General features: G+C 40.9%; 2 protein-coding genes across 2 annotated transcripts in view; one reads left to right on the forward strand and one right to left on the reverse strand.

Annotated features, from left to right (window-relative positions):
- Positions 1-13,285, reverse strand: part of LOC143368075 (uncharacterized) — a 153,843-nt gene that overhangs the window by 97,742 nt on the left and 42,816 nt on the right. The window lies entirely within an intron of this gene.
- Positions 5,724-8,569, forward strand: LOC143367960 (uncharacterized). Its single transcript, XM_076810240.1, has 3 exons — positions 5,724-6,672; positions 7,312-8,464; positions 8,515-8,569. The coding sequence occupies exons 1-3, from the start codon at positions 5,724-5,726 to the stop codon at positions 8,567-8,569; spliced, it is 2,157 nt and encodes a 718-aa protein (XP_076666355.1).

A 13,285-nucleotide genomic window follows, 5' to 3' on the forward strand; every position in this document is an offset into this window, starting at 1 on the left:
GATGTTTACGGAAACGTTTTCAGAAACGCGGACACTTTCAAATTAGTCGCATGAAAATTAATTGAATGTGATGCTGTTTCGCCCAATACCGGCTGCACTGGCTAAGCCGTGCGGTACTAGCAGCGGCCAAGCGGCTATATCTGCTATTCTTATACAGTGTCCTCGAATATGGTGAGTATTTGAAAAAAACTGGAACAGGAATACTTTTACTACTTTTTAAACCCAATATAATACGGTATGTCAACTTTTGGTGTTCGCGATTTTTTCCGCGAACCGAAGGTGATCTGCAGTTTTTTAAATGGAATGCTATATATTTGATTATGCAATATGAATGCGACTGTCAAGACAAATTCAACCATATGATATACTATGACCATCAAGATTACACTTGGTTAGGAATGAAAGAAGATATTCAATCTACTAGATAAAAAGCTAGTTCGATATATTTATTTCATTCCTAACCATGTGTAGCCTTGAAGATCATAGTATATCATATGGTTGAATTTGTCTTGACAGTCGCTTTCATATTGGATAATCGAATATATGTATAGCATTCTATTTAAAAAACTGAAGGTCACCTTTGTTTCAAGGAAAATATTACGACCACCAAAATTTGAGTTACCGTATTATGTTGTGTATAAAAAACAGTAAAAGTTTTCCTTCTTCAATTTTTTTTCAAATACTTACCATATTCGAGAACACTGTATAAGAATAGCAGATATACCCGCTTGGCCGCTGCGAGTACCGCACGGCTCAGCCAGTCGAGCCGGTGTGATTTGACGCAGCTTAAACTTTCGGCAATTTTTACAGGGCCAATTTTAAAATGTCCATGTGTTTGACAATTAGACCATAAAGGGGAAGAATATATCTATAGTCTGATGTTTTTTCAGATTTTTAAAATCGCGCCCGATGTTAAAAAAACTGCATTCGTTTATAATAATTGCACAAAAACGGTCTAAATTTTATTTTTTTAAAACAGAAATAATTTTTTAAAAACTTCAATAGCTTCTCTAGAAATCACCATAAATCTCATCTCCACCCGTTTACTACTACCATAGTTATAATTTATTGAAAAAAAGGTAGCACTTACCTTCAAACAACTGTAAAATCTACATTTTTCAAAAATTTCAAAAATCCTTCGAGATATGTGTATTAGGGTGGACTTTAGTTACCCTTGTGCAAAATTTTTTTTTTAAATTCATTTGATGCGACCCTTGCAATCTGTTTCTACTCGGTAAAAAACTAATTCCCTCCAAATTTCAAGTCGATCGGACAAAGGGAAGACGTGTCGCAACGAGTTTGTTTATGCAAAAAATTTTAATTTTGCGAAAAATGAAAAAGGACACATTTTTTCAATCCTACTGGTCATTAAACACTATTTTAATGTAATATTCTTATTATATCAAAGCAAAAATTAAATTGTTTAATGAATTTGTTTAAGCAAAATTTTTAATATTTATTTTTTAAATATAAAATTTGATCTCACATTAATATAAGGAAAAGTAGAAAAAGACAGTTAAATACTTATAATTAAATATTTTATTTATAGGCCTAATTATAATAAGAGTATAAATAATTTTTAAAAATCTGTACTTAATGTTGTTTTATCAATTTTTGTGTATTTTTCCCTATAATCGGTTACAATTTGTAATATGAATTGTTTTTCTTCTTCGTTTTTGCATAACGTTAAATTATAATCTTTCATTAATTTTACTGCTCTTTCTGCAACGTCATTCACAACTTCTAATTTTGTTATAATATCTATCGCTTCGATATAATTATTATTAGTTTCCCATAGTGCTGGATCAATTAAAAGAAAATCTGAATTTATATTGAACCGTTTGAAAAAATTATTTGATTCAGATGATACAAAATGTTGTATTTCCAAATTCGCAAGATTTTTAATTTCTATAGTCGTTGTCATGTATCTCTTATAATTATTATTATTGTTTACATTTTGTAGTGCTTGCACCATCGATCTTTTTGTTTCTACTGAAACTTTTTTATCAAAAAACGATAGCGCCGCATTCTCCGGTGACTAAATGGTTCACAATTATTTTTAATGCCACATCGCTTATTTCTTCGTTAACATTTTTGTAATGAATTATATTTTTGATGAATTATAGATCTACACGTGGCGCCATAGCAGCCATTGGGGTCAAAATCCACGGCTCAATATAAATGTTAATTAGAAATACACATGTATCTCTAATGCTACTATACTCTTCCTGGTTGAGAGGAAATTTGTTTCGAAAAATAAATATTTTTAAAGTGTATATTATTTTAGCCATCCACCTCGCATGGTGAAATGCGCCAGGCATTTTGAATGAAATGCCACCGAAAGGAATCCCTCCAAGAAAAATTATTGCTAATTCTAAAAGTTCTTTGTAGTCATCTCTTGGGTGACTCATTTTTGTATAATTTTTAAAAATTTCGATTTTTTTTGTATATCATTAATATGTTTCAGAACGTAATCGTCGTGCGTTCCCGGGATGTAGTTATTTTTATTAATTTCAGGCCAACTATTTTGAAATTTTTTAAAAAGTTGAATATTCGGGCCTGTTGTTTTCGGCATTTTTAATTCAAAGACCCCACGCAACACAATTTCGTATATGTGATGGCGACAAGGAAAATACAAAAGATCTCTTTCAATTGTTTGTTCTAGCAACACACATGCGCCCTGTAATCGTCCCGTATTTGACGAAGTCGTGTCACAGCATAAAGCTTCTACGTGGTCCGTTAAATTCCATTCTTCTAAGGCTGCAAATATCGCCAAGGCCTGATCGCTTCCACGACTGGAAGGAATCGCAGGTATCCCCAATAATTTTCGTACACCGTTGCACGAAATTACCACTGGAAGTCGCTCCACAGTTTTCTTGTCCAAAGTAGGCAACATCGCGCCATCCCAATGTACAGTTATCCCCCTGAGATTAATTTCTCCGAACATTTCCCGCAGATGTTTGGCGTGATCTGCGCGAAAATTATGGCGAAATCGCCGAAGAGAACTGCGATTAATAATTAATTCATTTGTATTGTGACCTAAGCTCTCTGCTGTTGCCATAATAATACGAACAGCATCGCGATCGCTGATTTTGCACGCATCTAAAGCTGCAACTAACTTTGAAGAAAATGCTTGGACTTTCCTTCTTCTCCTTTTTCGGTCACTCGGCCCAGGTATATTCGAATCACCTTCAACTTCTGAGTCACTGGATACCTGCAACCCCTCAAGAACATTCCCAATGCTCGAATCTAACGGAAAATCTCCAATGCCCGAACCTAACGGTACATTCATTGTCATTTCGTCGCTGGATGACGACGAAGATTGTAGCTGCACTGTTTCTGTAATGTAAAAATAAATATACTGAATTTATTTCTAAAACGTTAGAAATATACTTAAAAGAGTTAAATTTTAAAAATATATGTTACCTTGTACAAGTGATTGTTGACCTTGTTCTTGTAGTGTTTTCGTCCGTTCTTCTCGAAGAGTTTTCCGCTTTTCTTTTTCTGCTAAAGCACGATCACTGGCACCCATTAGTCCAACTCGCCCTTTTTCCCTCTGTTTCAATAGAAATAATTTATCTTCTTCGATTTTTATCATTTCTAAAGCATTCGCATGGGCGATGTCAAATAAATCGTCCAACGAATCTTTGAATTCTTGTTCCCGCTGTATTTGTGTTTAGTTATACACTAGCCAGACCACCTTGGTCAAGTCACTCTGTTTAGAGAAAGTTTGTCCCATCTCCAAACCCAATTGAGATGCGGAAACACAAATCTCCATAAACCTAAGGAGTCCTTGACTTGCATTGTCGTCCTCGGATCGCCGAGTTTTTTCTTGACGCATCCCAGACCTCGAAGGTCAAGTTCTTGAGGGCCCACCATGGGTCCGACCGTTTCAACGGTTTTCGCCAGCAAGTAGGCCGTTGGTGAAATCAAGGCCCGGGGTTTTTCCCACACGTTGCCAAGCCGTTACCACCAAGCGGAGGAGTCTAACGCCAACGCATCCCACTCCGGAAGACACGCAAAGGGCGCAATGGAAGGGTGTTGCGATGTCGCGAGACGCTGATTGGACAAGGCCCATTTTTCCAGACCAGGAAGGAGGGCTGAGAGACTTGGAGGAAAGCTCAGCGACGAGCCGTGACCAGATCGCAATAGATATTCAGAAAAACCTCATCGAACCTATCGAACGCTACAGATCTCACTATTATAGTAATAGACCTTGCGTACGAACAAGTACACTTAGATAGTAAATATAGTTAAGTTAAATTTATTGTTAAAATAAATGGTTTTGAATCGATTGAACATTGTCCCTCTACAAGGGTGGTCCTTCATAGTCGGCAAATAGTTTGCAATCTTAACAAACCCTGAACGAGTCTAACTCATCCAAAGGGAATTAACAATTTGGATTGCAGTTCGACGATTGACAGATTTATATAATGTTCTCCATTTCTGATAAAGAGACTTCCACTTGTCAATGCTATCCGACGTCTTCTTCACTGGTATTCGTGCTTTCTCCCAAAATATTTCAGTTTCTTTTATAACTAGAGTAGCTGTTGAGCGTTAGCTTCACCAGACCACTAAGGACGCACAAGGATGCCTTGTCCTTTTCGACGCCACATCTGTTAGACATTCGGTCTGTCAGTCCGCGCCTCGTAGACTTGATACGAGGGTTGTAAACTTTTAGCGTTACGGTACTTGACGTGAAAATTCAGGCAATCTACCCGAGTCACGGCCAAGGGTCTCCAGACAGCCGCAATAATAAACAGATGGCCGTGCGGCGACCGGCTCATGGGCTGATTATTCGTTAAGATTTCCCTTTCCGTTGCATTTTCCATGAACCATTTCCACATCGCGTCTCACCAATAGCTAATAGTTTCGACCACCTCTTTTTTCCAAGACACACCCTCTGAAGGAGGTTCCATAGTCTTCCTGCGTGAAGTCAAGCTCCTCCGGGGGCAGAAGCCAACAGAAATCGAACGTATTCGCACCGAATCATATCTTTTGTACCCGCATACACCAGGGCTGTCTCATTGAAGAATAATAAAGTTACTTATTCATTGTTACTTATTAATCGGGGTGTCTCATTTTATTGAACGACACACCTATCAGTAACCTTCGAATCCAGTGAGCTCTTATGACCGCAAGACGTCGTAAGAGTAAGTGACATTGTGTCGAGGAGATTTACAACCTCCTACAAAATCGACGCTTTGCTCGCTATACATTTTGGTCCTTCGAGCCGGATCTTTTACTGTGCCAGAGGAGCACTGATCCGCATCATCAATAACAATATACAAGTGCTGTGAACGTGATTGGTGCGTCATGCACGCCAACAACAAGGAGGCCAGCATCTGATGTCCAGTTGCGCAGAGCGACTTCAACATTAAGGAGTCCAGTAGCTGAGATCCAGGGGTACGACAACGTGCCGTAGCAGAGTCGCAGAGCACCTAGGAAGGAGGATCGCTACCTGATCCATTGTGGGTCATCAAATATAGCAGTGGCGGATGCGACGAGATACCGGCTTGGACATCAGCTGTAACCATCAGCGGTGCGTCGGTCAGCAGCCCATACAACGCCAAGTCCAGCATTGCATCGGAAGGATCCAGGGACGTCAGTAACGTGAGTCCGAGCACTTGTTTTTTGAGTTCTTCCCTGAATCCGTGTGCGAATCCTAATCTCTCATATCCGTATTTCCATTGTCGAAAAAGAAAAAAAAAAGAAACCGCAACATGCCTCCTTCTGTAGAAGAACGTATTAAAACTCTGAAGTTAAGACGCGAAGCTTTCAAGTTAGAGTTGGAGAACTTTAGGCTTTTAATAGAGGGGTACGAATCCGGAATGTCTGGTAGTGAGATCAAAGTGCAATACAACGAGATCGAGACGGAATACGCGATCTTTTGCAAAACTCAGATTGATTTAGATGCAGCAGATGAAACCGGGGATTATATGCGTGAACGAGTTTCAATAAAATCCATGTTTGGTACTTGTAAGGCGCGTGCTTTGGACATATTAGAGCGCGTGAAGTCTGTCGCACAATCATTAGCAACATTAGAAGTGAGAGGTGCGGTCGGAGTCGAAACGCCTATCAGTCGAGCATCACCACAATCGCACACCGAGTCTATAGATAGCGATATATATTTGCCAAAAATCAATCTGCCCGTGTTTGCTGGAGTCTACGAGGAGTGGCCTGGGTTTTCTGATCAGTTTCGTTCATCAATACAAGAGAATCCAAAGATCAACGATTGTAAAAAACTAATGTACTTGCGGTCGTGCCTAAAGGACGAAGCCGCCAAAACTATAGAATCAGTAGGGAATTCGGCAAACAATTACACAGTCGCGTGGGGTCTGTTAGAGAAGCGCTATAATCAGCCGGCTGTCATAGTCGCCAATCATATCAAAGCGCTATTCGATACGTCACCGGTATTAAAATCATCCTACAGCGAATTGAGAGTGTTTGTAAACCGCGTAGAAGCGCATTATCGCTCGTTAAAATCATTAGAGCAACTGACCGTCGATACACTGCTTATCCATTTGCTCACGTCCAAATTGGATAACGAGACAGTGTTGAAATGGAAGGAACAGAATAAAAGCACTCCCTTTCCAATGATGGACGAATTGTTTCTGTTTTTACACGACCGATGCAAGGTGATTGAGCCTGTAGGTTCACCGGAAACCTCAGGTGCGTCACCACCTCAAGCGCAGGGCAATAATCGTAATCGGTATTCTCAGTCAACCCGCAATAAACCGCCTGCGCGAGAATTACGGTCAAATACGGTACTGGCCACGCAGACAACAGCATTCTGTAACTTTTGTAGAGGATCTCATGTTTCTCAGAATTGTGAGCAATTCGTTAAGCTTTCGGTACCAGAGCGATCGAAATTAGTAAAGGAGAAGCAGTTGTGTTTCAACTGTTTACGCCGAAATCATATGGTGAACAATTGCCAAGCAACTACCTGCCGTCGGTGTCATAACCGACACCATACGCTATTGCATGCGGAGCCGACGCCCATACCACCGGCCGTGCAGGTAAATAGTACCTGTGCCGCATTCAAGGGTCGGCCGAAAATAATCTTTGCTACCGCTATTATTGATATCGTAAACGGGGCCGGGAAAACCCATAGCTGCCGCGTTGTATTGGATTCGTGTGCAGATTCGCATTTCCTATCTGAGCGCGCATGCAAACGGATTGGGTTGCGTACTCAACCAATTGTTGTTCCTCTTCGTGGGACAAACGCAATGTCATCTGAGATCAATAAAATAACACAAGCACAAATCAAATCGCGTTGCTCGGGATACAATTTCAATGTAAACTTTCTAGTAGCTAAGGAGGTTTCACAACCACTGCCACAGGATGTAATTTATAGAGAAGCATTAGAAATTCCTGCTGGAATACATTTAGCTGACCCTACATTTCACTTGCCTGGCGAGATAGACGGGATTATCGGGGGAGAATATTTTTGGGATCTCATGAGCGTGGGACGCATCGCATTAAAGGATCCCAACGCTAAATTGCAGAAAACGCTATTGGGTTGGATTGTCGTTGGAAAATACTTAGAAAACCAGGAAATCCGACCAGTCAATTGCCATTTGACTTTTGAAACACTTCATGCTGATATTAGTAAGTTTTGGAATCTCGAAGAATGCCCTTCAGGAAAAATCTGTTCGCCCGAAGAACAAGCATGTGAGGAGCATTACGCTTCACACACGAGTCGCGATTCTATGAGTGGCAGGTACACAGTGAGTCTGCCTTTTAACGATAACAAAGACAAGTTAGGAGAAACATATCACATGGCTATGAAACGGTATCTCAGTCTGGAGCGGTCTCTGAATAGAAATCTAGACAGGAAATCACAATACGTAGCTTTCTTAAGGGAATATGAACAGCTCAATCACATGACTGAAATCGTCGACGATGTTAACGCCGGTTGTTATTTACCCCATCACCCAGTCATAAAAACAGACAGTGTCACGACTAAAATTCGAGTAGTGTTCGATGCATCTGCACAGTCGTCATCGGGTGTAACATTAAACAGTACATTAATGGTAGGACCCACCATTCAGCAAGACTTAGTTAGTTTAGTCACGCGTTTTCGAGTGCATAAATACGTCCTGACCGCTGACATTGCAAAGATGTACAGACAGGTAGATTTGAACGTAGCTGATAGAAAATATCACAAAATTCTTTGGCGCGAAAATATCACGAATCCAATTAAAACGTACCAGCTGAATACTGTGACGTATGGAACCGCATCAGCTCCGTTTTTGGCAGTTCGAACATTGCACCAACTCGCGCACGATGAAGGTAAAACGCATCCAGTCGCCGCGAAGGTGTTATTAAATGATTTTTACATAGATGATGTTTTGACTGGGGCACAGAGTTTTGACGAGGCATTGCTTTTAAGGGATGACTTGATTAGCATCACAGCAAAGGGGGGTTTTCAACTGCGACAGTGGTTGTCAAACGAATCCCAGTTAGTAGAATCGTTAGGGAATACTGATCATAGTGATCACATGGTTTTAGATGCCACAGATGGCAAGAAAACTTTGGGGTTGTTTTGGAAAGCCAAGCCAGATAGTTTAGGTTATACAATTAAGTATGTGGAACCGTTGCAAAGGGTTACAAAGCGGACTATTCTATCACGAATCGCACAGCTTTTTGACCCACTCGGATTAGTAGGTCCGGTGATTGTGCAAGCAAAACTTATAATGCAGGCCCTTTGGAAGTGTCACCTCGATTGGGATGAGTCGGTCCCAGTGGATATTCACAGCGCGTGGGTCACTTTTGAGTCTCAATTAAAATCACTCGAGGAATTGGTCATTCCTCGGCGCGTTATAGGCGATAATCACAGAGTCCTCCAGTTACACGGGTTTTGTGATGCAAGTGAGAGAGCTTACGGAGCTTGCATATATATTAGGACAACGGATGGCAAGTCTAAGTCGGGGGTACGGCTAGTTTCGTCAAGATCTAGGGTGGCACCATTAAAGGTGCAATCACTGCTGTAACGTTCTTGTACGGGACGTCGCCGTAGTTACAGGAGTTTTCACAAGTAGAGCGGTTTACCTGTGAATTGTGGGATTGGTTCGGGTGGCATGCGATTGAGAAATGAATTTCAAGACACGAGAGTCCTCCTTTTAACGTGTAAATAACAATGGTTTATTCAAATAAATGTCGAGACACTAGGTCTATAATGAACATGTGTGGTACTCAGTTAATTGAGTTTGTTTTTACAATAGAACGGACGTTGGTACGTAATGACGTATCGCACGGCGATTGGTTTTTAACGCTAGGTCGATAATGAAGTTTATAGTTGTTTTTAGGTTACTACGCTAGGTCGGTAATAAAGAATAGAGTTTGTTATGTTGATAAAACAGGAAATGACGCTAGGTCGATTCGAACGTAGAATTTGAGAGGATTCCTTCTCTCTGATTGAAATGCTTCTGGTGCCTATAAGCTGGCCCCACGCTTTGGAGTAGGAAGTCGTATAGGCTTTGGTTAGTGGTTGAGGAGCTAATTAAAGCTGCCTCGAAAGGAAGTGCAGGAGCTAACTAAAGCTGCCTCGAAAGGAAGTGCAGGAGCTAACTAAAGCTGCCTCGTGTGGATTGATCGTGGTTGAGGAGCTAACTAAAGCTGCCTCGAAAGGAAGTGCAGGAGCTAACTAAAGCTGCCTCGTGTGGATTGATCGTGGTTGAGGAGCTAACTAAAGCTGCCTCAAGAGGATGGATCAGAATTGGAGTTTTAAATAAACTTCTTCTCGAGTAAGGAGCTAATTAAAGCTGCCTAGGTCTCGGCGGTTCGGTGATAGAACCAAGTCTGCCTTCCCGTTGCTGATGGTCCGGTATTTATACCGAGTCGCGGTACTTCGTTGTACCAATCATCGGCTGTGCGATTCCGCGCACCAATTATAATTCACGTCCGGTTCGCGCCACTCGCGTAGTACGTTCGGATAATTCGGCGTCCGGTTGTTCGTGCGGTGTGCGCAAGCGCGCTTGATTCCTGCGCGGCACTGAGTTAGTCTTTGAATTCGCGGTTATGCGCATGCGTTGCGCGTCACTAGATTCACTGTCTTCCCGCCGCATGGGATGTCGCTCGCAAGTGTTTCGAGAATTCTTAGTGCTAACTATACAAGGCGTAAAATTAAATGGAAATGAAAAGGAACATTGGTTAATATGTAAAGAAAAACGAAAAAATGTAGGGCGGTTCGCATTGGTACGTTACATCTCGCCGCTTGGTTTTTCTCTCGTCCCGAGAGATGTAGGTTTAGGTATGGGCACTGCGTGTATAGAGGTCTGGTTCTCTACCTCCTCTTCTATTTTCTGGAGCGTTTCTGTGTTTTTGGTAGCGTTGGTTGCCGTTCCTGTCGTTGGAGGTGGTGCGTTCCCGGTCCCGAATAGGAATATATATTTCCATGCGCGTCGTCGTGGATCGGAATGGGTGATCCCCACGTATGGTTGCCAATCGACCTCTGGTATTGTTATTTTTTTTAGTTTCCATGGTATGGATTTTGAATTTTTAGAGCCGGGTAATGTTTCGCTTGACGGCGTTGATGTTGCTAATTTATGTGCTATCTGTATTCGTTTTATCTTTTTCCCCGATCGCTTAGGCATTTTAGGATAGTTGCTTACTGTGGTATCGTATACTTGATATCGAATGAAGCCTGACTGTCTGATGTCCCTTAAATATATGTGTGGTTCTCCTTACGCTGAATCTGTCCCCCTTATTGACTACCTATTCCCCTGAATTTTACTGTCCTTTTCTGTTCGCAATGTTAAGCTATTTCTTACTGTTTGGGGTTTGTGTTTCCTTGAAATGCTTCTATCTTATTCTATTTATTACGCGACTTTGTTTCTCTATGTTTCAGGAATGCGCGGTTTGTTTACATCGCGGCTTCACTGACCTCGGTATATAGCTGTCCCTCTTATACGTTGTTGCTAAGGGTTTTTTTCAGGAATGTTGAAGTATATTACGTGAATATGTAGCAGGATATGGTTGGATTTATTTGGAAGGTAATTGAATTTTTTTACACGTATGTATGATAGAAAAATGATGGTGTTTATTGCGGAGGCCTCCGTTCCTCTCTCCCTAGTACATTTAGAGCTACCCCCAACTCCAAAGCTTCCTTATTGCTCGGGCTCATAACAAAAAAGGTATCGACGCAGTCCGAACATTGGGCTGCGACTCCCCAATTGTAAATTTCCCTGGTGCAGATCAAACAGTATTTAAAGTTGATGAGATGCCTGCGTAGGGTAAGTAGGTGCCGGCTTGCGGGGGTATAATATTGGGTGTCCTCCGCCTTTAGATTTTTGTAGCAGGGATAGCAGATCTTTCTTCTGTAAAGATCGCTGCAGTCGGTCCTGTAGCCTGGCCATTTTGCTTTTAAACAGACTATTTCTAGTAGTCTCTGCATTGGGTCCTTAATGTCGTCTTCTGGACGAGGGCGGTTAATCCATTTTTCTTCGGCGGATTTTCTTGACATTTCGTCTGTACCGGCACACCACGTTTTTATAATAACCCGATTTGTAATTTATTCCTTTTTTCTTTTTTATTATTAATGTGTGTTTTGTATAGTTCCTACCTTGGCTGTCTGAGTGGTCGGTCTTGACTCCTATTTCCCTTCTTTGTTCTTAAGCGATTTTCCGCGTGGTTTTCTCGAGGGTATCACTTTCCTGAATGAGCCCTTTTTCGTAATCCCCACCACTTTTAAATTTAGCGCTGTGAAGTTGTTAATGGTTTGCCGTAATGTCCCTAGGGGCGGCGCAGTCTGGTGGCGTATAGGCCTTTTTTATTCTGTCCTTGTGGACAACCTTAGTTCGACGGGGGCTCACAGCTATCTTTACATTGTTGTTTTTTAAAATTTCGATGATTGTGTAAGGCCCATCGTATTCGTCGCTGAATTTGTCTCTTTTCGGTTTTAAAACCAGTACTTGTTCTCCCTTGTGGTAATTAACAGAGGATACCTTTCGGTCGTAGTAGTGTTTTTGGCGATATTTTGAGTTTTCTAAATTTTGGCGTCCTAGTTCGCGAATGTTGAGCAACTTTGTTACTAACCTCTCCACAAAGTCTGGATATGTAGTTAATGAATCATTTGGTATTAGACTTGATGGTTGTCTGGCTTTTTTACCGTATATTAATTCGTAGGGAGTGTATTTAGTACCTTCGTGTATACTAGTGTTATAAGAGAACATTGCTTGTGGTAGCCACTGATCCCATTGTTTTTCTTTGGTTATGTAATGTTTTAAATATTCAACTAATACATGATGGCTTCTTTCCAGGGAACCATTTGACTGTGGATGAAATGCTGAAGTTTTATATTGCTTGATATTGAAAGCCTTTGCAAAGTTTCGCATGAGAGAACTGATGAATGAAGATCCTTGATCTGTGAGAACGGCTTTTGGGCATCCGTATTGGCATATGAAATGTGTGGTGAATGCCTGGGCTATTTCTTCGCTTGTGAATGAGACTAATGGTATTGCTAATGAAAATTTTGTTAAATTGTCCTGTATGGTAAGTATATATGTTTTTCCTGATCTTGTGGGTGGCAATGGTCCCACAATATCCATGGATATTTTGTCAAAAGCGTCTAGTGGTGTATCTGTTATTATCATGGGTTCTTTTGTTTTAGTTCGTACTAGTTTCTTCTTTTGACAACTTATGCATGTTTTAATGTGTTGCCTTACATCCTTTTTCATGTTTGGCCAATGGTACAGGTTTCTAATTCTGTTATAGGTTTTGGTTACCCCTTTATGTCCTCCTACTGGTGACTCGTGGTTTTCTCTAATTATTGTTGGACGATCTTGTTCTGATGGCAGCTGTACAGTGCCATTGCAGATTGTGATGCTGATATTTGTTTGTAGGAACCTTAGGGTGATCATTTGTTTTAATTTTTTCCAAGATATATTAATTTCTGTTTTGGGTAGTGAGATTTTGTTAATGTTATTTTGTGTTAATTTATTATGCAGGTGCCTAATTATGGTATGATAGGCTTCTTCGTTTGGAGGATCTGGCATTACCATCCCTAAGATGGTTCGTCCTGGTTTGGGAATTTCTATTATACTTCCTGCCTGGAGTGGCAGGGGTAAGGTAATTTTAATTTGTTCCCTATTCATGAATTCCGTACTTTCCTCGCCTACTGGTTTCCCATGTATAGTGATAAATATCCCTGCAGTTTCCCTTCTCATCCATAAATAGTCTGTGATTTCTTTTACTTTACTCTGATATATTTCTTGGTTCACTATTCTTGGTGGTGCTTGTTGTGGTGGTGATTTTTGTTGCTGGGGTGGTCTCTGTTGGCGTG

Source organism: Andrena cerasifolii, chromosome 4 (genome assembly GCF_050908995.1).
Source record: "Andrena cerasifolii isolate SP2316 chromosome 4, iyAndCera1_principal, whole genome shotgun sequence".
Classification (NCBI taxonomy): Eukaryota; Metazoa; Arthropoda; class Insecta; order Hymenoptera; family Andrenidae; genus Andrena; species Andrena cerasifolii.